Source organism: Meriones unguiculatus, chromosome 15 (assembly GCF_030254825.1).
Source record: "Meriones unguiculatus strain TT.TT164.6M chromosome 15, Bangor_MerUng_6.1, whole genome shotgun sequence".
Taxonomy (NCBI): Eukaryota; Metazoa; Chordata; class Mammalia; order Rodentia; family Muridae; genus Meriones; species Meriones unguiculatus.
In genome coordinates this window covers 66,079,204-66,104,278 of record NC_083362.1, presented here as the reverse complement: position 1 = coordinate 66,104,278, position 25,075 = coordinate 66,079,204, and the positions used below count along the sequence as shown (strand labels likewise).

The 25,075-nt window shown below is 46.7% G+C and overlaps 1 protein-coding gene across 2 annotated transcripts in view; it reads left to right on the top strand.

The window, feature by feature from the left end:
- Window positions 1-4,630: 4,630 nt before the first annotated feature.
- Window positions 4,631-25,075, top strand: part of Serpine2 (serpin family E member 2) — a 60,283-nt gene continuing 39,838 nt past the window's right edge. The window contains exons 1-2 of one of the 2 annotated variants that reach the window (XM_060368686.1): window positions 4,631-4,793; window positions 24,537-24,641. In XM_060368686.1, coding sequence (XP_060224669.1) covers window positions 24,634-24,641 — 8 coding nt within the window. In that variant the 5' untranslated portion in view covers window positions 4,631-4,793; window positions 24,537-24,633. The remainder of the gene's footprint in view (window positions 4,794-24,536; window positions 24,642-25,075) is intronic. The other variant, XM_021644482.2, reaches the window with a different exon arrangement.

Sequence of the window (25,075 nt, the reverse complement as noted above, 5' to 3'; positions counted from 1 at the left end):
CTCAAAGTACTGGGAAGGAATCCAGTTAACTCGGTTGTATGCCCACCCCTAAGTTAAGGGAAGCAGGGACAGTTTGAGTTCTATTCCCAACAAAATGGTACATGCAACAGGAGAAGCGCTTCACTGGAAGGGAGAGATGGGGAGAATGGGTAATGGCTGGCTACGTACTCATCACTGTGCATCCCACTCTGAGAGAGTAGAAAAGGTGTAGCCAAGGGCAAGCAGCTCCGCCAGTGGGAAGAAGATGATGAGAGAAAGGTACAGGAAAGCAAAGGAATTAGAAGAGTTGCAAAAGACGGGCAAGGCCCGAGAATTTAATACTGCTGGAAGATCGTGAGGAATGATAAAAATCTACTGGGTTTAGCAATGCTGCCGGTAACTCCGGGAAGATAAAGATGGAGTGAGCGGCTGGTGGAGAGGGAGGAGAGAGAGGAGAGACCAGTGATGGGTCTGAGTGGCTAGATTAAACTCATGGAAGTAGGCAGGCAGCATCCATTGAGCTGTGATTAAAGAAGTGCTAGGTTCCTTGAAGTGTTGGGGGCCACGTGATTCTTAAAACCTGTGCGTTCTATTGTGTTTCATAGAGATCTAAGCAGAAAGTAATACCTAGCCTAGCACTTAGTAATGCCTGCGCTCCAAAGCTGTCGGTGAAAAGTAGACAATAACAAAGAACAAATCGACTTTCTGGCTTAATCAGTTTCAGAAGTTACAGAAAGAGGAAATTGGATTTACTTGAAAGCCAACTTTAAAGGGAAATAAAAAGACAAATGTCTTTTATAAGCACAACAGGGACAAAACAGCGGTGCAAGAGCTGCAGAAGGTAATTGTATAAGTGAACTGTTATAACCGGTCTCCTTTCTCTGGGTTGGAACAGTCTTACAAAACAGGATTTGCATCTGTAATGTTGTGTAACAAGCAGCTTTGTGGTCTAATATCTTTTAAACAGAGGGTAGATAGAAGAGAGGTAACTGCCATCTTACTACCATAATCTCCCTCAGTCTTCCAGACAAAACACTATACCCAGCCGGGAGCTGAGGACAGCTTTTACTCAAATACAAGGTCACTTTATGTGGGTCCACAGGGGAGCAGTGGAGGTGGGGTGGGGGGATTCACATTTATTCCATGGTACTCAGCACTGGACCGCATCCAAGAGACGAAACGAGACTAAATAGATCATTTGTTTTATTCTGTTTGGGAATTTCTTGCATCCCTCCCAACTGCAGCTTATGAACACAAAGCCAAAGTCAGAGCCCTGACTGGAGCTGGCTAACTTCCAGGTCAATATATATATATATGGACTAAACAGCTTGAAGCTGTAGCTGCAGATTAAGGCAAGGCACACAATTGAAGGATGAAATGAAATTCTACTGTGAATGTGAAGCTGGGAAGGAAAAGCCAGGTAGAGTTTAAGTGATTTGTATTGCTCAAACAAAGCAGAGACAGAGGCGGGAAGGCCGTAGCACATGGAAGCACACGTCTTCGAGAAATATACTTGCAAGAAGGCTCGGATGCTGAGAGGCAAACCTGCAGCCTGAGCCCTCCAGCAGAGGTAGGCACACACCTTCTCTGGACCTGTGCAAAGATGCACTGGTGATGCAAAGTGCCTGGCTGTGTGAATGGCATACAAAGTGTACCCTGGCTTTTTGCCTCTGTCCTGCCTTGTGGGCATGAGGAAGGTGGGCCAACAAGCAGCCACGCACACTCAGTAATGAATGTCGTTGGTATTCCTAGCAGATCCCACTGGCAGAATGAGGCTTTGTTTGGTATCCTTTCCTCTGGGGGAAGTTCACAATCCATCCCGTCCAATGGCCAAGGAGAGAGAAAGGAGCATTCGTGCCTGGGTTTATTTTAGTATATTAGTTAACACTGCCTCATGCCTGATTTCAGAACTGACAAGTCAAGTACAGTATTGCTCAAAATGTTCCTTTGACACCACTGGGGAGAATAGGGAAGTGAAAATGTAAACAAAAGAGGCAAATCCTAAAGACTCCTGAATAATTTGTCCAGCCAGAGCAGTGGTCCTCAACCTTCCTAATGCAGTGACCCTTTAATACAGTTCCTCATGTTGTGGTGACCCCCAACCATAAAATTATTTTCGTTGCTGCTCCATAACTGTAATTTTTCTACTGTTAGGAATTGGAATGTAATTACCTGATATGCAGGATATCTGATATGCAACTCCCGTGAAAGGGTCATTTACCCCCAAAGGGTTCACAGCCCACAAGGTGAGAACGGCCAGACCCTGCTTATGCTCACTGGGAAAAGAAGAGGGTTTCCCCTTCAGAACCGCGTCAGCTGCATTACAAGACACCCAAATCCTTCAAGGTTTGTGCATTTCTCCCAAAACAGCTCACTTTGGGGAACTTCCCTGAAAATTTAGAGCTGCAAATAGTGTTTGAGATACGAACCACTGTATCCATGTTAACATCATGAGAGCGATATTATGAAATCACTTTGCAAAAAACCATCACTGGACAAAAACGAAACTGGAAGAAGTGTACACCTAAAACTGTCTCAATCAGCAATGTCAGTGTGAAGACAGAGAGGCAGACATGGATGAGAGAACCCCCCTTCTTATCCCCACCTTCTTCACTCACACTTCTAGCTTGTCTCTCTAGCACAGTGGGTCTCAACCTGGGGGTTGCGATCCCTTTGGGGGTGAAAGGACATTTTTACAGGGGTCACGTAAGACCGTCGGAAAACACCTGTATTTACAGTACAGTTCACAACAGTAGCAAAACTACAGCTGTGACGTGGCGAGGAAAATAATTTTATGATTGGAGGGGAGGTCACCACAGCCTGAGGGACTGCACTGAAGGGTCTCAGGAGGTGAGTGCTCCACCACCTAGCTACACCCTCAGCCCCTAATGCCCTCATCAGGAAAGTAGCTCTCAGATTTTCAAATCACACACACACACACACACACACACACACACGCACGCACGCACGCACGCACGCACGCACGCACGGGGGTTGGGGTACTACTGGGCTTTCTTCTCTCACCTCCCTCATCCCCAGCCTCCATGTGAATTCTCCGTACCCACAGCCCAACCTCCCAGTGCAACCAAGCTACCACCCTGGCATTGCCACTTCGGAGAGTCTCCTTGCATCTGTTTACCTTGTCCACACACATTTCTGAGCAACTGCCGAGTGTGGAACAGCAGTCTGGACACTGGGGATGCCCTGAGCCAGGAACCATGTGACACTGATCTCTCTCTCTGCTGCTCTCTGGTGACATATCGTGAGGGGGGGTAGAGAGAGAGAAAAAAAGAGAGAGAGAGAAGAAAAACAGCAAGAAGCAAATAGAGAAGGGGGAAAATCAAATCATAATGAGGTTTATGAGGAAACTAACGGGGAAGGAAGTGACTTTAACCCAATAGTCAAAGAAGGGGTCCCAGAGGAGGTAAGATTTGACTTGTGGCCTGAAGAATGAGAGGGCAGTCTCTCAGGAGCATTTGCGACCCAGGGAGCAAGAAAAATGAATGGGATTTGTAAACTGTCATGACTGTAGAGCAATGCGCGGGGGTGAGGGTGGGGTGGGTGTCTTTTTTGTAGATTGCATTTCCTTGTTCCGGGGAACAAACCTTCCATAGCATTCGTTCCTAGATGAGGAACTGTGAAACACAACACACACACACACACACACACACCACAGCGAGAGAGACAGAGAGGTAAAGAGAGAGAGAGGAGTCTGTCAGGGACATAGCTGTGTCAAGGCGGCCACACTGGGATCTTCTGAGTTGCTTTAAGAGCGGATGCAGGTTATTTCAGGCTCCCAGGAAGATATGCCACCTTTTATTCTCCACAGGGGCCAAACGTGGGGCCTGCTGGGGAGGCGTTGAACCAAAGGCAACAGAAATTACCATGAAAGTCCCTAAAAACCTAACTTGAACAGAGGAAGACCGAAGAAGGCAGAAAGGGAGACCCAAGGGACAGGCCGTGGGGCAGAACGGCCATGTGTTGCTGATGCCGGGTCTGCAGCAGTCTCCTACTGATGAGGTCTCAGGAGCTGAAGGACTAGGTTCAGAAGACCCGGATTCCCAGAGCTGTAAGAGTACCTCATGCTGTCACCACAAGCAAGGGGTCAGTTTTCTGGATGATGCCCTTGCTTGTCATGTCCCTAGGAGTCCTACGCAGGCTCGTCCCCTAAGCAGGATAAGTTGGCTCTGGGGCACCTGGAGAGTGAGGACCTGTTGTAGACCCCCGCGCCCTGGCACTCTCACCCCCATCATCTGCAGGACTGCACACTGTCGGCCCCGCCCCCGGCCTTCCCCCCGCCCCCCAGGTCGAGGGCAGCCAAGACGACGCGTCCTGCGTCCCGGGGACACACCCCTGGATTCGCTGTAGCCCACTCCTTTCCACTCCCCACACGCCCATCCGGACGACCCACGTGCAGCTCGACCCGAGGTTGGCGCCGCACCTCGGGCCCGGCGCGTCTGGCCGGCGCTTTCAGGGGACCCGGACCCCCCCGCGAGAGGGCGACCGCGCGTCGGGCGGGGGGTGGGGGGCGTCCCGGAGCTCCCTGCGGTGCAGGGACCTTGCGGCCGGCTCACACAAAGGCGGCGGCGGGAAGGCGGGGCGGGGCGGGCCGGGGGCGGGGGAGGCAGGAAGGGGCGGGGGCGGCGGCGGCGGCGGCGGTGGCGGCGGCGATAAAGCCCCCGCGGCACCGGGCCGGCTAGTGCTGTGGTTGCTCGGGAGCGCAGGCTGCACGCGTCCCCGCCGCCTGTCCCCCTACCGCCGAGCGGACCTCACTCCCGGCTCTGGCCGCCACCTGGGGATCAAAGCGAGGGCGGGTGAGTACCGGCTACACGGTCCCCGCCGCTGGGAGGGGAGCCGGGGACTGTCCCCCGGGCTGCGCCAGGGCGGGAACTTTCTTCGACCGCCCGGGCCAACGCTGCGAGCGCGCCTGGCTCCCGCGTCCCCATCCCGGAGGGCTCGGGCGTCCAGGTGTGCTCGAAGCTGGAGGAACGCTCGCGGAGCTTGGCGTAGCTGCGGTGGGTCCGGCAGGGCTGCCAACCGTGACCCTGAACCTGAGGCGTCTGGGCACTCACGAGTATCCCCCGACCCCTTACTTTGCTAGTGCGCGCCCGGGACAGGGAGCAGGAGACCGGCTCTCACTTGTTACCTTTGCCTGATCGGTGTGGAGGTGGGCAGCGATTTGGGGGAGGGTTTCAGTTCACACTGGCCTTTGCAACAGGCATATCCCTCGTATGCGGTAGCAGCCCTATGCTGTTTATTATTTATTTTTATCATCTGTAGACTAGGGAATTGCGAGGCCGCTGAGTGACTCCAGGTAAGGTGAAAGTACTCAGAAATCCTGGGCGGCATTAGGTATTTAATTTGCCCCCAAGATGAGCAGAGAGGGAAAGCTGCTATTACATAAGACAGCACTCCACCTTCAGGTATTAGAGAAGGTGCTGTTGAGGATTTTTAGTGTTTTAATGAACAAAACAGAGTCTCCGCGTGTCTCTCTTGAGAAATCTCCAAACGCGGCTGGATCTTGCTTTGACTACTTTGCAGAGAACGTTCTTATATTTAGCATGAATATAAAAAGGTGTTTGGAGGTTTGACTTTCTCTTTCAAGCTGGGAAAAGCAGTTTATTTCTCTGAACCGTTCTAGTACGATTAATCTGATAATTTTGTACTTTGGAGATCTTGTATCGGAATGGGAATCCAGATAGCTGGGAGAAATGTCAGCATTGCCGATTTGTGTATCTAAAGCACACTTAAAAATTGAAGGTGCTTTCAACACTTTCTGTGGCTTTAAAACAGTAAGTATACGCTGTTGGCAACATTTAAGCAAAAAATTCTCGAGCTATGTGACCATCATCTCTGGAGTTTTGGCTGTTTTTCAAAATAGGGTTTGAAATTTTTGTTCAGTGAAGGGTGACTCCTGAAGGTCAGGAGAGGATGTCATCATTCTTTTTTTTTTCTCTCTCTCTCTCTTTAAAAGAATCTATGCAGAAAAAAAAATCCCTCCCATAAACTTGACATCTTAGCACAAATTTGAAAAGACGGAAATTGCTGGATCTCCAAAGGATGTTGATTTTCAACTTCACACATAGGTGATTTGACAGTAGTCAGAGATGGGTTAAGATGGAAGAGTTGGAAGTGAGTTGGTGACCTGCCCAGGCTCCTGGCCGCCCTCCATATTGCTGCCCTCATCTAGCCAGTTCTTCTCTCGCATGGTCCGGGTCTTTGGCCTCTTTTCCCTCCTGTGGCTGCAGTGCTGCGGGCTCTCACCTCCGTGGCCATCTGGGGTCCAGGGGTTTCCACCCACTCCGTCTACACAGGCCTCTAAACATGTTGGAGACTTGCCTTCACCTGGCTCAAAATCCCAGCGTGTGGGAAGCTGGAGCAGGGGGATCCCTGTAACCCTGACCTGCGCGTGGTGAGCTCCAGATCAGCCAGGGCTACATAGAAACACCCTCTCTGAAACACACTATCCATTATCTTTAAACCCTAGGCTCCTCCCCTTGCCCCAGGTTGCAAACTGCCTCTCCCATTGTGGTCTTCAACAGGAAGGGTTTTTCCCTGTGCCTTCCATGCCTCAGGTTCTACAGGTGACCCAATGACCCACGCTCCAGAGGAAATAAAGGCCACCAGATGTGTTCCATGGGCCAACCTATAAGCATTTCCTTATTCACCCACTTATCCTCTCAGTGTCCCCAGGCCTGTGTGCACCTTAAATTTCCTTGGGACATTTTTCACCTTTGCTGAATATAACAGATTCTTGCATTCCTAAGATTATCATTCTTATGGTGGTGGAGGGGGTGGGGAGAGAGACAGGCAGAAAAGCGTATCTATGGTAAATACTGTGGTGTAGAAAGGCAGAGAAAATAATCAAGATGAACTGGGAATTTGTTGAAGATGTGAGAGAAGGCTCCTTGTGTCAGTGACTAATGTCCCCAGCTGTATCATGAATCCCAAGCCTCCCTCTGCTCGGGGAATCTCCTTGCTCTTGCTGCCTATTCATTCTCTCACTAGCAACCCTATCTACCTCAGCAGTAATTTTGCATTACTCTAACTTCCCTTGTTTGGCATTTTCACCATACCCTTGGTGATCACCAGATTGCTCCATTCTTCTAAAATTAGTTGCCACTTCTCCACTTTTCCATTTCAATCCCTGCAAGTCTCTCCAGAACAGAAAAGCCTCTGGGTTCCTGTATGAGGTGTCTCCTAGGTGCTCAGCTGGCCTCTGGCATCTCCTAGGTGCTCAGCTGGCCTCTGGCATCTCCTAGGTGCTCAGCAGGCCTCTATCATCTCCTAGGTGCTCAGCAGGCCTCTATCATCTCCTAGGTGCTCAGCTGGCCTCTGCCATCTCCTGGGTGCTCAGCTAACCTCTGTGGCATTTGATCCTAGGCATTTTCTTTCGTGCCCTTCTGTAGCTAGCTTTCTTCCCTTCTGGCTTTCTTTTTGTCATCTCATCTACCTTCTGGGGTTTCCCAATACTCTGCCTCTCCCCGGTCAAGCGACCTGTAGAATCTTTGACTGAACCAGTCTCCCAGTTTCACTTATCACTGCTATGCAGTGAGTCCCAGGTTACCATCTGAGCTAAAAGCATTCTCCTGCATTTGAGCTACTTATCAGCCTGGAGGCCTGGGGCCAACTTCATGCATTTGTTTGTGGCATGCAGGCATCCATGTAGGTGTTTGCATGCGTGTGGAGGCCAGGGAACAGCCTCCAGTGTCATTCCTCAGATACTGGCCATCTTGCTTTTGTTGTTTATTTTGTTTTGTTTGAGATAAGCTTTCTCACTGGCTTGGAGCTCCACAAAGCAGACTAGGCTGGCTGACCAGTAAGCCTCAAGGATCCTCTTATCTCTCCCTCTTCAGCTCTGCAATTACAAATAACACACTATCATGCTCTTGTTTTGTGTGTGTGTTGGTCTGGGCATTGAACTCACATCCCCATACCTGTGCTTGGGTGGCAAGCACTTTATCTTCAAAGCCAGAGCTTCTCAACCTTCCTCAACCTTCGGCCCTTTAGTACAGTTCTTCGTGTTGTGGTAATCCCCCCAACCATAAAATTATTTCCATTGCTACTTCATAACTGCAGTTGTGCTACTCTTATGAATTGTAATGAAACTATCAGATATGCAGGGTATCTGATATGTGGCCCCTGTCAAAGGGTTGTTTGACCCTCCAAGGGGTCGCAACCCATGGGTTGAGAAGTGCTGATCTAAGCTAGCTCCTCAGCCCCTGACTTTAGTTTTTATGTGCACCTCATATGTACCTCATTAGCCATTACTATCTCATTAGTATCTCTTTTTTTAAATGACTCCGTAATCCCCCAAGGCATATAGGTGATTCCTAGTTTCTGCATATCGTGCTCTGACGAGAGACAGACTTGGTACTTCTCTGTGCTTTGGGGTCTCATGAGATTGCAATCTATTTGCTTGCCTCTATTTTGCTTTAGTGTGTAGAGATGACAAAATGGTGGCCAGTGCACCACTTTCGCCTGGCAAACCTTTATTGCCCTGAATGAAATATACAGAAAATGAACTAATACTTGGAAATCTGGAGGTACCTTGGCTGTACTGCTTCTTAAAGGCAGAAGATGTGGAACACCATGAGGTTTCCATTGAATTTAGAACCCATCAGCAGGTGCTAAGGTCCTAGCACCTGCCTGTGATGGAGAGCTGCTTTCTGGTCCTCATGGAACTGTGCCCTCCCCACCCCCACACTGACATCAGCTTTGTGGCTTTGGCACGAGTAACTAACTGGGCTGGGACAGCCATTGGCAGCCTGGAAGTCTCGGGGGCTTATTGCAAGTTTCCTGCATCAAGCCTTGCATCCTGTCTGCCTTCCACGTTCTTACTGGCTCAGATCACTGTAGCCTCCCTCCAACTGCCTGCCGGTCCCTCCCTCTTGAGATGGAGTTGAACAGCCCTCTGGAGTGGTGGTGTTGTGTGGGGAGATTCCTCAGGTTGAAAGGTGAGCGCTCAGTGAGTGGTAAGTTTTTCAGCGTTACCCCTGAGCATCTCAGAACGCTTTCACTGTGGCCGCTACAGAATTCTGGTATCACCCTCCCTGTGTCCACACTGCAGCTTCTGCTGTTTCCACATATATCACCCCTTCGCCGTTCTATGTAACCCCTCCACATGTACACACACAGACACGGATACACACACACACACACACACATTTCAGGAGGACATAGGGTTTGGTCAACTCATACCTCAGGCCATACTGGAGAGACTAAGTATGGACACACAGTCCCAGAGACATGCAGTTCCCACGGTCATGCAGACCTTTCACTTGTCCAAGCCAGAACCTTTTTCCATGCCGTGGCGCTCAGGGAACTTCCCATAACATTCCAGGAACTCGCTAGGCTGGTAGCCAGCCGGTTACCTGACCACATCTGTGCTCTCTGCTGGCCTTCCTGCCTCCCTGCTACATCCTCTTCTAGAACAGTGTTTCTTCCACGAACGGGGCTGCATGGGTCCACACACCAGGACACGCACAGTCCTCCTGCCCTGGTCTTACTGTACCTTTGCCTTTAGTTCTCTTCCTCCATTCTCACTGTCTGGATAATTTCACCTTTTTTTCAAACCCAGATCTGGTTATCTCCTGTTCCAAAAGCCACTCTTGGTAATCACTGTTTACAGTCTTTGGGGACACACACACACGTGTGTGTGTGTGTGTGTGTGTGTGTGTGTGTATGTGTGTGTGTAGTCAAATGCTTTACCTGCCCCTTATTTTAGTTGTATTTGTACCAGTAAGGGTGTGCAACCTAATGGCATTCAACAGATGTGTGAACTAAACCATCGTCATGTTTTAAGAAGCCCGCTTGCTTCATACGCTACGTGGAACAGTGGCTGTTCAAGCTTAAAGGGACCTCTTCACAAGACCCCAGCTTCTGGTTGTGGTCCTCCTACTTTTAACATATGTCTTCATACTTTTCTGTGTGGATACGTGTGTACATGTGCTTGTGTGTGTGACGGCCAGAGGACAACCTCAGATGTTTCTTTGGTGGTAGCCAGCTTTTTGAGAGTCTCTCATTGACGTGGAGATAATCAGTTAGGCAAGACTGCCTGGCCAGAGAGCCCTAAGGATCCGATTGTCTCCACCTCCCTAAGTGGTACTACAGGTATATGCCACCATGCTTGGCTTTTTTTTTTTTTAACCATGTGCTCTGGAGCGTTGAACCTGGGTCCTTAAGCTTGCAGAGCAACACCCCTGTTTCCACATTTCAAACAATGTTCTGAGCGACTGTGTGTTTTGAGGTAGAGCTTTAGGGAACACAGTCCATACAAAAGTGCTGCCCTGCCCTGTGTCCACTCCTGATTACCCTCCTGATTGTTCTTGGTCTTCCTTGAGATCCACGGGCTGAGCTGCGCTCTGCCTCTCGTGGCTTGTATAAGGTGGGAGGATGCATAATGGTTTACTTCCATGATCCTCAGTGGTAATGATGATGATGATGATGCGTGCCTTCCTGGTAGCTTTTTTTTTTTTTTTTTTAGCTTATTTTGTCATGGTGCTGTTTCTCTTCAGCCAAATTTGGTGAAAAGGACCCCTGGGCTGTAGAGGATCTGGGTTGCGCTGCTAATAGTCTAGCTATGTAGAACTCAGTGTCCTTCTGTATACAGTGGCTGCCACTGAAATAAACGACACCCATGGTGTCTTATGAAATGTCTTATGGATTTTAGAAAATCTATAACTTCATGGCTTTCCCTTCTAATCTAGCTTTCTCATAACTATCAAGTCTGGATGACTTTTATTTTCCTTGAGCATATTATTCTGTGCCTACACACCATGAAGTTCCCTTCTATCTCCTTCTTTTATAGTGTTGTGAAGTCATCATTTAGCATTAGAACTTAGAAATAGCGAAGATTTAGTTGATGTTTCTACTCGGAGGCAGTTATGAAATTGTTAAATGAATTAGGACCCCTAAGCTTGGATCTTCTTTGTGAGCCTGCCCCTCATATATAAATGTTCCCAGTTCTCTCTTCCAAACCATCTTTCTTCATGAATAGATTGCGTGCCTGAGGAGGAAATCAATGTCGGTTAAAAAAAAAATACCCTTGGGGACCAAATGGAGTCAAGCACAGCAAACTGCATCTTAAGGTTATTTCTTATCTGTAAGTTCCCAATTTGTCTAAGGATGCTGAAAGCTCAGTGCTATTTTATTATTCTTTAGAGAAGCGCCATTTTCTACTGAATAGGCGGGATCTTTTACATAGCCCACAAGTCTCTGCTTTGTTTTTCCTGTGTGGTTTTTTAGGTCTGGATTTAAGCCCAGGCTGGAGAAGTCAGGACTCCTCCTGAATTCCATTTTGCCAGGAATGGCCACCAAGCCTGAGCAACCTCCTCATTTGTAATCCTGTGGGTATAGTTGTGTATTCTGACAAGCACGTACTCTGTTTCATCTCTGAATCTCTCTCAGGATTGGGTGAGCACCCTAGTTCATGATCAGATCAGGAACACCCAGACCCATGCTACTGTTTGACCTTAGCCTTTATCTTTACTTTGGAAGATAACTGGAGAATGGGACTCCACTGTGCCATTCTGTTCTTATCAGCCGATTCTTGTAAGAAAACACAGTCAAAAATTTAACATTAAAACACACACACACACACACACACAATGAAAAAGCTACAGGCATTTCTTGTTGTGGCTGGAAACCTGGGTAGAGACACTTGGTTTTTATACATCTGCCTCTGTGTTCCCCGGCAGCACCAAATGAGAATTTTGGTTACTTAACAAATTTCTCTCGCGAGCATACCAAAAAGAGCATCAGGACCCTGCCACCCTTCTGCCAAGCCTCCTCTGTGGAATGCAGCAAATCTAGCCTACTGAGCCCTAGCAAACACCAAAGGAGAGACTTAAAAGCATTTTAGGTGACTACAAAGGCAAGTGGTTACATCTTCCTTCCAGGAGGGCCCGGTAAGGAATAATGGAGATGTTTTCTGGTAAAATTTATCTTTTTGTTTGTTTTTTCTTCATATTCTGAATATGGATTCACTGGAGAAGTTCTTTTATTGAGGATTTGGTCTCTGTTCAGATCGTATAAGTTGCAATTAACACCCGCATTATTTTTTCTTCATAGTGCAAAACCCTAATCAACTCCAGCAGAAATGTATTCCACAAGGGTTTCTCCTTTTCTTTCCTGACCCTCAGATCTGACACTAAAGTTGGAACCAGAGACTCAGTGCCTCTTCCCTCTTCACCTCTTGCCTCTGTTCTCCTCACTCTTCTCTCTTCTTTTCCTCACCTACCATGACTGCATCTAGCCCCAGGCTTTTCTCTTCAGAGCCTCTTGATGAAGACGGAAGGCGCTTTCCTGCCAGTTCTAGTTGAGGACAGGAAAAATCACTGGGAGAAAATCTGATTGGCTCGGTTTTGATCACGTGCCTTTCTCTGCACCAATGGCTGCAGTTACGGATATGGGCCTCTTTAAAGTGTTTGATTCTGAGTCAGCTGTCCAATGCTACTGGTCAGGCTTGCATAGGCTGTGCTAAGCAGTTATCTTCAGATGGAAGAGGCTCTGTGGGCTCCTTGATCTTGCTATCTACCACTAGAGTAGGTGCAACTGTCGCTTCCACTCCTCCAGTTTTGGAAGAAAAGTGGAAAAGCTGATATGTTCGTAGTCATGCAGCCTGTGTTCATCCATGACAGAGTGAGCTCTGTAAGGGAACTGTGAGCTGATAGCATGGGTCACAAAGACTTAGATCACTTCTCAGCTGCGTTTTGTCTTCTCCAAAAGAAAATCTTCCAAATCGCACCCTTCCTTTCAGGCTGCTGCCTTCTTTCCCACGGGGCATGACAGCTCATGTGCATAAAGCAGGAAGAGGCCCACACTTTGATGTTGTTTGAAGTAATGTGTTGATGTCAGTTGGCCTCCAAGTTTTTTCCTTAGACATGGGCCCCAACCCCCACTTACCCTGAGACTTGAGTCTAAAATTAGTGCTGACCTTTGGATGGAAAAGGTAGAATACATTTACACACAGTCCTAAGGACCAATTTAGCCTGAGCTGGATAAAATTTTCACAGAACCAAAGAATGAGGATAATGTGATTTCTTTAAATTCAACTCTGTTTGGGATTTCACTTTATACTTTATTCAAAACTTGTCCCTTCTGCATAGCACAGATTTGCCCTCCCTCCTTCCTCTGCTCTTTCTCCTACTTTTCCTCATCTTCCTCCTCTAGATTTGGAGCCTGGTAGACTTTGGTTTGAGTCTAGATCCCAACGGTTGCAAGCAGGAGAACATAGCTAGGTTTCTAAGCTTCTCTATGCCCCAGCTTTGTCTGAGTTGGGCATGAAGCTCTTGAGTGTTGAGAGGACAGAGTGGAGACAATGTTGTAGGTTGGTGCAGTACATAGCAGTAGGAATGGACTCTTAACAGGACAAGAGGTGACCATGGTCTTAGTTTTTCATTGCATTTGCCACAGGGGTGTAGGTGAGTGTTTGACTTCCCCAAGATTTCTATGTGTCTCTGACCCAATGCATTACTCGCTCTGTGTATTTGATACCCCTTTCTCTCTAGTCTTCCATCCTGTGATGCTTAGTGGGCAGCGCTCCTTGTGGTCAGCCTCAAGTCAACCAAAGCGTCTTCCTCCATTTCTCTCCACTTTCCTGTGGTGGAGTGTCTCGCTGCACCTGACTGTGGCTCATCCAGCTAGGCAGCTTGCCCCAGGGATGCTGTAAGTGTGTAGCCCGAGTGAGTGCTGAGATGGCATGTGGACCACCTCTTGTAGGCTTTTAAGAGGGTTCTGGGGATCTCAACTGTAGTCCACACTTCTGCGGCAATTATCTACCCAACTGAGAAATGACCATATTAGAGATGTGCCAAATATATTTAGATCATGCTGTCATTTAATTATGATTGGAGTCCCTAAATATACGAGAGTTCTAAGAACGTTTAGCTTGCAAGTGTTCCTAGATCAGACATGCATTTTCTGCTGTAGTTGATAGAGCTGTCTTGGGCTTTTGCTGGCACTTAGCCATTTGAGACTTAATAGAACACTCTGAGTATGTGCCTGCATCTGAGTTGTTGCTCTGACAATGGCATGTAAGATGCCATGGAGATTTGGTGTAGTGGCTAACTTAATTATAAAAAGAGATTTTTTTTTCCTAAGGACAAGAATTTTCTTTCTGAAATTAATTTACTAGGAGATTCACATCACCTTCTGCCAAATCTATGTTAGTTTCTGAATACAACATACTGGTTAAGATAGCAATTTAGAAGATTGGCCACAGCTGCTCAGGTATTCATAACAAACCTATTCTTGTGCAGCAAGGTGGTAAATTATGAATATCAGAGTGCTGATTGTACAAATGTGAATTAATTCAACATAGTTGAACTGTGCTGAAGACAGTTGTTCCTACGGGCATGCATCACTTATTTGACTAGATTTTTTTTTTCATAAGACAAGTACATCCTTTCTGTGTGTGATGTTATGATATATCCTCCTTTCTTGTTCCAGTTGTGGGTATCTTATCTATCCTGAGAGAACCCACAAATCTATCATGGCCTTCTGAGTTCCTTTTACTGTGCCTGGCATAGAGGAGCTGAAAAGAGGGGTCGAGGAGAAGAAGAAAGTGAAAAATTGCAGATAATCAGTATGTCAAGTGCTGTTAGGCACTTTTTATCCTTACTTTGATGAACCTTAATGACACTTATCATAAGGTGGGAGAGGGTCACAGTTTATGGTGAGAAATCATGAGACTTATATGTGCAGAGCAGTTTGCATGGATCAAAGATATTAGGACCATGTGTCCCCTTGGAGGAAACTTTTTATTCGGAATCACTGTTTTCAGTGGTTGAGCAGCAAGGCAAGGCCATTAGGATAAACGGTCAGGACTTTGCTGGGCAGGGAGTCACCTTGGGAGTCAGATGAACTTGGGTTTAAATCCCAGCTCCACATGTAATTGCTGTGCGGGTGCAGCCCACGTCAAATATTCAGTACATCTCTGTGCTCCACTTCCACGGTGGCAAGTACATGTGGTGCGGATCTTCCCCTCTTCGTATCGTGTCTGTCCCATTGCACACTGATGGAGCTGGGAAATGCAGGCGTTTAACTCCATGTCATGGTGAGGGTTGTGACGGAACTCCCCTTTTCTCATTACTCTCACCTGCTGCTCTCCGTATGTCAAGTCTGGGCACAGATTTTCAACAGTGTGCCCTGCCTGCTTCCTACCCCTTTGCTTGTATTCCCTAGAAATATGGCCATCTCACTGGAGATAGGAGGACCCGGAGGAGACAGGAGCTCCACAAGGAGACCAACAAAGCTAAAAAATATCTGAGCCCAGGGTCCCCTGCAGAGACTGATGCACCAACCAAGGACCATGCATGGAGAGGACCTAGACTCCCTGCTCAGATGTAGTCCATAGGCAGCTCAGTCTCCATGTGGGTCCCTGAGTAAGGGGAGCAGGGGCTGCCTCTGTCATGAACTCAGTTGCCTGTTCGTTGATCACTTCCCCCAGGCTATACAGCCTTGCCAGGACACAGAGGAAGAGGATCCAGACAGACCTGATGAGATGATAAGCTAGGGGCAGATGGCAAGGGAGGAGAACACCCCCTATCAGTGGACTAGGGGAAGGGGATAGGGAGGAAGGGGGAGGGAGGGTGGGACCGGGAAGAGATGAAGGAGGGGACTATAATCAGGATATAAAACGAATAAATTGTAAAAAATATATATATTTTTTTTAAAAAAAAGCAATATGGCCAACTCATGTCCCCGCTGTCTGTAATCACTCCCATCATCCTGAAGAGAAATTTGTCTTAAGAGTGGAAGAGGTTCTACAAAGTAGCTCTTGATGTGTGTGCCCCTCCGGTAACATCCAGAAATAGAATGACAGTGCTGTCGCTTAAATTCCATTTAAGAGCTCAGTTTTGAGCACCTACTCTGTAATAGGTGCTTGGAAGTCCCTGTTGGTATGTGTGGATAGGACTGGCATCAGCCTTGGAGGTTCTCATCCTCTTCTGTTTAAACATTTCTGTGTTCGGGTTAACCTACAACAGTGGCATCTCACAGTGGTAGAAGGGAAACAACCACAGAGTGCTGTAGAGGGTACTAATGCGACAGTGAAGGGGCCAGAGAGATAGCTCAGTCAGTGAAGCTGCCGAAGTGCAAGGACCTGGGTTTGGATCCCCGGTGTTCATGCAAAATCTGCAGTGGGTGTCTCTCTTCCCAGAATTGGGGAGACAGATAGGCAGATCCTTGGGGTTAGCTGGCTACCCCTTCTAGCTGAAATGGTTAAGGTTCAGGTTCAATAGGAGACTCTGTACCAAAAAATAAGATAGCAAGCAAGAGAGGAGGACTTCTGACATTGATCTCTGATCTCTACACGTAGACCCATAGGCAAGCATGGCTACACATTCACACATGTACACCACACAAAAACATACACGAGTATATACAGATGCCTGTGCTCAAAAGACTGTGATGTCCCATAGAGTGGTTTTTGCTTTTTGTCAACATGTACTGTGGTGATCAGTATTCCCTCACCAGGGCAGACCTCTGGTCCCTAGTCTTTCACTGGGTCGATCATAAGCTGCCAGAACTGATGAGGTACCATAACCAGATCAGACTGGTTAGTGCTGAGTGTGGATTGGATTGTTGAGAAGGCTATACTGCAGCCTCTCCCTCCTATGTCTCTTATAAAAGGAGTCTAAAAAGGTAGTTGGTGACCTTGAGAAGAAGAAAAGCCTATTGGTATCCCTGGGAGCCATAGGCTGGGAGGGTCTTGCTGCATCTGTCCAGTGGTCTGGAGGGGATTGTGGTTGAGGGTGGTTCTGTAGATGAGGAGCCCAAACTCCCCACTGAAAAATACAGGCAAGTGACAGGATTTCCTCTGTGGCGTGAGGGCAGTGATAGCCAGTTCTTAGGCAGCTGGCTGGGAGGCCTCGTGGTGCTTATGAGAAACCCATCATGCAGAGAAGTGACTTAAATGTCACAAGGATGCCTGTGAGGTAAGTCTATGCACAGGTGAAGGGTGAGGATGTAGCTGACGGATGTGCATCTAGACGCCCTGTGGATAATACGGTCTTTGCTTATTTTACTTGTATGCCCACAAAAAATTCCACGTGCCATAAACTTTGTAGAGTTAGTCTTGTTTTTGTTTTTGTTTTAATTGATTTGTTTCTGCCAAGATAGCTTTTTGGGCTCTCTGTGGCTGACTATAAGCAGACAACTCCTTTACAGAGGAGAAATTAGTTTGCACACAGAAGATGAATGTTTTAGCGGATGAGTTTGGAAAGTATGAGCCATTGTTCGTGGGGAGCTTGTACTTCCCCTCAGTATGCATGGTTCCAAGAACATGTGAAACTGGGAGCACACTCAGAAGGCCTATCTCCGGGCAGGGTGTACAGGCAGCAGATCACACCTAACCAGTGTCACCGTAAGCCATCCAAAGGCAATGCAAGGGAAACTTAAGGGCCATGCCTGGGTGGGATGTGGAGGGCTTCCCCAAGATTGTTCCGCAGAGAAAAGGGGGTGACTGTCCAGTGCAGCCCGTCACAGTGTTGTGCTCAACGCTGAGCGCGCTGTTCAGTGTTTACAGAGAGAGCTAGCTGGGTAAAACTCATGAGCAACTGGTTGAGAACAGAGGAGAGAGACCCATCAGCCAGACATTCTGCCAGTCATCACTTACTGTGAAGAATTGTTGAAGTTTGCATGATGAAAGGGGGGGCGGTTATTTTCTTTTTAGAGAAGGCAGTGAGATCACTAACGTCGTAGGACCACAATTGCCAAGTAATTGAATGCTGTTACCTATGGTCATGTTCACTGCTGTGACAGATATGCCCAAACATGCAGCATCGTTCAAATGCCTTGGAAGGTTGCTTTCCACACGCCTGAAGTGCAGAGTGGGAATAGCTATGTGAAACTCAGCCTTCTAACACTTCATGGCTTCACTTTATTAACCTGTGCTGGTCAGTCATTGTGTTGGTCGGTTTTGAGACGGTGGCAAGACACAGATCAGGGAGGATAGTGGGTTGGGGCAGGTCTGGGAACAGAATATATCATCTCTCCCTTTTTGCTAAATATTTAGTCTTCAGTTCACTTACACCTTCATCATAGGCCAAGATATGCCATCCAGCCCTGGGGCTGTGATGATGAGAAAATGGATTTGCTGATACAGTCGTTAAAGTTGCTATTGCTGTGATAAAACACCATGACCAAGGCAACTTAGAAGGACAGGATTTATTTCAGCTTACACTTCTAGGTAACAGTCCATCACTGAGGAAAGTCCGGACAGGAACTTCAACAGGACAGGAACCTGGAGAGAGGAACTGAGGCAGAGGCCATGGAAGAGTGCTGCTCACTGGCTTGTTCCTCATCGCTTGCTCAGCCTGCTTTCTTATAGAACCCAGGACCACCAGCCCAGAGGTAGTCCAACCCACACTAGGCTGGACCCTCCCCCACCAATCACTAATTAAAAAAAAAATTCTACAGGTCAATATTATGGAGGCATTTTCTCAGTTGGGGTGATTTCATGTCTTAGTCATAAAGTTTGTTTAGTCTGGTTGACCCAAACTTGTGAGGACAGCAAGGTTCTTCTCACTGGGAAAAGATGGAACTGAGTTAGGTTATCTACACTTAGTAGTTAAAAGTGCATTCATGGAATAGTGCATCTTCTGGAAGGAGGACCCGCATTCTGAACAGTGTGGGAAAGGGTGTTCAGTGTGCTGGAGATTCAGCTCTGCACCTGGGCTATCTAGGAGGGAAATTAGAGACAACGCTTAGGAGTGGCATCTTCACCCAGCCACGTGTACTCTTTCCATCTGAGGACTGGGAAAGGACCAGGGGGAGTTAGATGGGTGGAGACAGGTCACCCTTTCTGGAAGATGCGCTGGCAATGCCAGCCTTCAGGGAGACACACCCTACATGTTCCCTTACATCTGTCTCTCTGGCTGTGTGCCATGGTCAGGGTTTGTATCATCTGCACATCTCATGTGTGACATAATGTGTCAGCAAGGCTGTGTACCCCATAGGGACTTTGTAGTCTCCAGTGAAACCATCCCTTTCTTCATTGTTGAGGAATATCCTTTCTTTATAACATGCAGCTATGAAAGGAAGCTCAGCCAGTCTGTCTACCCTACCCATTCCCTAGTGCACTATTTTACAAGTTGTTTGTTTGTTTGTTTGTTTGTTTGTTTTTAGAAATCTTCGTTCTTCTGCCATAGGTTGGATGTGGCAGAGAGAAGTGGCCAATACTATGAGGAAAAGCTCTCAGATTTATGTCATCATTTCCTACTATGGCAGTTCTCTGAGGTATAGGGTGGAGAGGGAGGGTTAGCACTCACTATGAAGCAGGGAAACTGAGTCACTGAGCAGGTGTGTGATCTGTGAAAACAGGCAAAGATGAGGCAGCTGCTCTGTTCCCACATTTGTATTAAGTGAACTTAGACTTCTTGTAGGATAGCTTGCTTGTTGATTTCCTCCAAGATACCTTCAGAAGGTGTAAGCATCCACCTTAGCAAGGGAAGTTGAGACAAGTAAAGGGAAGAAACTGAGTCTGAGACCATGATTCCTATCACTTCGGGTGGTTTCTAAACTTTGGAGAATTATTTGGTTTCATAGTGGGGATAACTTGTAAATATAGAACTATGTTTGTGTATATATATATATATATATATATACATATATATATATATATTCTGTCCAGATTTGTTTTTATTTTTCATACAAGTATTTATTATACAATGAATGTTGTCTTAGTTACTTTTCTAGCACTTTGATTAAGCCAGGAGACCAAGGAAACTCAGAAAAGAAAGCATTTTGCTTTGGAGATTACAGTCTTGGAGGGTTAGGAGTCCAGGATGGGGAACAAAGGCATGCCAGGGGGTAGAGCTGAGAGCTAGGATCTTACAAGTAGAAGGCAGAGGGGGAAAGTCTAGGAATGATACAAACCACCAATCTTTTAAAACCTCAGTGAGACACCCCCTCCAACAAGGCCACACATCCTAATCCTTCCCAAACAGTTCCACCAACCGGGGACCAAACATTCAAATATATGAGCCTGGGAGAGGCCATCCTCATTCAAACAACCAAAGCATATCCTCCTCCTCCCATGCTTCTAACCCTTCTTTTTCTTACCATTATTCTAATTTATTTGTTCACATATTCTTTGTAATGTGAGTCTTGGAAGTAAGAGATGAAAACCTTCCTTTACCCTTTTGTAGCACCAGGGCAAATTCCCACACAGGGGTAAGCTCTCTACCACTGAACTATGTCCTCATACCCACAGGAAACACACCCCGTCCCCTTGCTTACCCCCTTTCTTTATTTAGAAATATTTCCAGATCCTTGCCCTTGAACACATATGTATTTACTTATGTGTTTAATTCATTTTTGGAAGGTGGCTCATATAATTTGCTTCCACCTACTTATATGTTGGTAATACTTTCTTCCCAAGTGTTTTGTTTACTGGAACTCACCAGAAAGTTCTGCTCAGGAAGTTTGGCTGTAACAAACCTGGGTGGGTGGACAGGAGACTTTGTTATGAGAACTACCCTGAAAAAGAAAAAAAGAAAAAAAGGAGACTCTGAATGTCACATGGTCACATCAGTCAGTGCCATTGCAGTCACAATAACAAGTGGGAAACACTGGCTCGTGTTTCCTGGTGGAATTGATTTTTTGTTTGTTTGGTTGTTTGGTTTTAGTGTGACGTCATTAATGAAGTTAGAGAGCATTTTCTTCAATACCTGAATTTTCGTGTCTGTGTCTGTTCTGGAACATGGGTGTCTTAGGAGTCTAATTTAGCTACAAGGATCCTTTCTTTCCTCTCGCCCCCCTCAGCTTCATTACAGGCTCAGCTTTTGCTTATGTTCCTTGAGTTCACCCTGGGGAAAAGATTATGTGTACTCTCTGGTGCCGGGGGTAGGAAAAGGCGTGCGGTAAACGATCAAATGGTGCTCCATTTTCCCTGCATGTCAGAAAAAGTGGCTTCTTAGGTGACGTTTCCTACTGGGGTCCGCAGCATGAGGTATGGAATAGAAGCTCAGAGTTTGTCAGGACCCAGTGTTTTTAGAGTTAGAGGGACTAACAAACAACAGTTCAATGACAGACGACCCACCAACAGGGTCCTTTGGCTGAATAGCATGCATACCCCATGGTGTGATGGTTCCCAGATAGAGGCAGGAGGATCGCCATACATTTAAGGTTAGCCTGGCCTATTGCTGGCTTGCAAACAGGCCAGGGCTGCATGGCAAGACCTATCTAAAAAATTCAAACACAAACCAAAGCAAAACAACATGGAATCTCTAGGAGGAGCTACTTGTTTTTAGGAGTGATTGGGGAGTTTGTGCAAGTTGCCGGCTGTGTTGGCTCACACCTTTATTCTCAGCACCTGAGTCAGGCAGATCTGGAAGGGCATTCTGACTGATACAGCAAAATCCAGGACAGCCAAGGCTACATCAGAAAATAAAATAAAAGAGATGGTGCACGTTAGTGGCCCGATTCATAGAACTAAAAACCCAACGTAGCTCCATGTACACTGTTTCCTAGTCAGCGGGCACAGGTTATGAAAAGTTACACACATTTTTATACACAGCTGTAGATGATGTGAGAGCCTTGCGCCTGGGGACAGGTCATCGAAGTGCCTAGGTTTTGAGTTCTTTCATCCCAATTTCGTTTCTTGTTTTGTAGAGTGAAGATGAGGGTTCGGAGTGTGACTGTAACTTCCATGCCTTCGGTAGATGTAGATGTGACGTCCCTTGGGTTTCCGACTTTAGATTCTAATGATTGTTATTATGCTGGTCGTTATTAGTTACCAGTTGCCACCACGACTGGTCCCTCCTGCTTAAGGAGGGCAATGGCTTCCCCTCCTGCTCTCACGGTCTTCTCTACTGCGTAGCGAGACACTGATAATCAAACAGTGTGACCATTTTTTAAAGGGAAGTAGCTTGTTGGCCTGAAGCTCTTCTTACCACCTGTCACTTTTTGTCTTGCTTCTTTTCCCTTTAAGGACTTCTGTCATTCATCCTCTCTTGGTGTAGGACTTCAATAACTGCATTGTTAGCTTGGGAAGTGCACCTGCAAAGCTCTCAGAAGTGGAAGGTGATCACGCCCTTCTCCCAATAGCACATTTTAAGTCCCCAACCTCCAGTTTCATCCCTATATGTGTTGCCATCAGCCACCTTGATCTGGAATGCCCCCCTACACACACACACACACACACACACACACACACACACACACACACACACACCAGGCTTTTGTATCTTGAATCATATAGCTCTGGGCACTCTTGAGAACTCAGTTTTCCCTCCTTGGTGAGGATGTTCTTATATCCGGTACCTTCCTCCTCTCAGGCATCCATCCTGTTGCCATTTTCAGCTTTCTTCTCTGGGTCTCACAGGTTTGAACCTGTCATATCTATGAAATGTTTGTTTTCTCAAGAAAAAGAGCCCTTTTCAAGCCATTGTTTTAAAAAGTCACTTGGAGCCTTAAAAACCTCCAATCATTAATTCACAGTGCTAAAATTTAGGAGTGTGGCTGGGACTGGAGACAAGCTATATTGAATTAAATGTGTAGAGCACTTTAAGACAGCACTTGATTGTACATTTAAAATAGGGAATGCAAATTGAAATTCCTCCTGGGTGCTTTAAATCATGCATTATATGTGCGGTATTTTCAATTAGCTGCAGAAAAAAAATCCTTTAGTATGGCTCTATTTTTACAACTGGGAATTGCTCAGAGCTCAATTGACTATTTTATATATGTGAGATTTATTTAAATGACTCTTGGGGTGTTTGCAATTTAACCAATAATTGAAAATATTGTTGCAGGGTGGCAGGTGAAACCAGGAAGTCATTTTGCATTCCAGAAGAGGTAGCTGTGGGCTCAATGGTGCCTTTTAGAGTGGGCTGGATGGGGAGCTGTGTCAACAGAGACTTGGTCCTTCATGTTTCATACCTACCTAGGTTTTGCGCCACTACAGAAAGGAGAATGATTAGCTGTGATATGTTACTTTCAACAAGAACCCGACACTCTAAGGTGTTAGTCATTTTCTCCTTTAAAAAAAAAAAATGTGCCAAACACAATAAAAGTCGGATGGGATATGAAGAAGTACAACTCGTTCTGAGTCCTGCCCCACACCTTCCTGTTGTGAGCACCATCTCACTTCAGGGACCACCCAGAACAGTGATGCAGAAGGCAAGGTGAGGCTGTCGGGATGGACTAACCTACCCTTCCATGGTTGTTCACACACATCTCCTACGGGGTTATGACAAATGCTCCTACTGAAATAAGTAACGGTGTGGATGGTCGTTCAGCCACATTGTACTAAAACCCATCATTATTCTGATTCAAACAATGCCAATGTTTGAATTAGGTGTTTTGTGCCCAGAATGGAAATGTTATGCATTTATTTCTAACCTTTACAGTAGTGATTGCCAATCCTCCCTCCCTCTTCCAGGGATGCCTGTCTATGTGTCTAGGAATGTAGTTATCACAGCTACATGGTGGGGGGGATGCAACAAGCATCACTTGAGTAAAGCCTAGAGATGCTCCTTAACAGTGTATAATCCACAGCCCCTTACAGCCAAGAATCATCCAGCCTAGCACAGGCAGATTGCCAAGCACTTTTCAAATATGTTAGACTGTATTAAATGGTCCTTGAGTACCACTGAATTAAATTGGTCTTTAGAGGCCTCACCGTTTCTTTAATGCCTTGTTTGTATATTGGACACCTGGGTATCCATGTGCCATTCTGGATGCTAGGCTACAGTGATGGACAGGGCAGATAAAGGAACCAGGAGGAAACAAGAAGATAAATGTTTCACTTGGGAAGAACAAGAAGATAAATGTTTCACTTGGGAAGAACGTTAACATGGAAAACTGATACGGAAAACTGACTTGCAGGTTCAGTTTATCTGGAGAAAGACCCAGGCCTCAAGACAGACCTGCAGTTGCTAACAGGACTTTTTGGAAAGCCATTGGAGAGTTTGGTGCAGATCCTGTGCAAAAGGCCATGGACCGCTTTCCTTCTCCATAGCCAAGAGCAGTGTGGTTGGTGACTTGGGTACGGGAAGTCAGTGCTCTCTTCCAGAGAAGTTGGTGGCTAAGACTGAGGACAAGGAGAGGGAGAGAATATTTGAGATGTATTACAGTGGGAGGATGAATTTGTTGATGATTCTAATAGGATAAGGGGGAAAAATACCCAGACTTTTGGCTTGGATCCTTGGGTGGGGAGAAGGTAGTGGGTGGTGCCTCCTATTTAGCAGGTAGGACTAGCCCCTCCCCCTTCCTGGAACTTCCCTGAAAATTGCTAAGGGACTGTATGCAGGAACATTGTTTTGGGGGTCTGCCTCACAAACACTTAAAGCCTTTTCTCCCAGATTGCTTGTTCTTCTGGGGTCACCCTAAGAGGCTTTTTAGTGTGGTTCCACATTATTTGTAAGTGTTCTCTTTGGATAGTAATCAAGCATTTCCTGTTTCGTGTTATTCCACCCATCTAAACAAACAAAACAGTTCTGAGAGTCATCTTAAAATCCAGACGGCTGCCATTAAATCTCGTGACCACTCAGACTGGGTTTGTCTAAAACCTTCAAAAATCGCTTGAGCCTAATAGCACACTATTTCAGTTTCAGGCTGGTAGGAAAACACTTCGTATTCATGTGCTTGGCAGCCTTGGAAAAAAACACAAGGAAAATTGCCAGATCCTGATGCCCGTTTCCCAAGATGACCAGGTACCAGGGGTCATTTCTAACCCTGTCATGGGGACTGTGGTAGATGGAGCAGCACAGCATGATGCCACCCCAGGAAGGACAAAGGCCCTCATGTTATCATCCTAGAGGTCCGTGCCCAAATTCAAAGGTCTCATAATGTCACACCCTGCACTTTCGAAACCCTCTTGCATTGAAGAAGTATAGGAAATGTATCCGCGATGGAAAAGTAAGACAACAGCAAATAGAGTAACTTTCTTTTCGTTCTCAGGAATCCCAGTGTGAGTGTTCTGTAGTTCAGGGTAAGGTGGTCTGCTGTGGAGACACCTCGGAGAATGAATCCTCTCTGTGGTGGTCGTGGTGATAAACAGTAGTGCTGGCAGAAGCCATCTTTCATTATAGTCCTTGAGAACTGGCCTACGCTGGAGAGATGGCCCAGTAGTTAAATGTACAGGTTG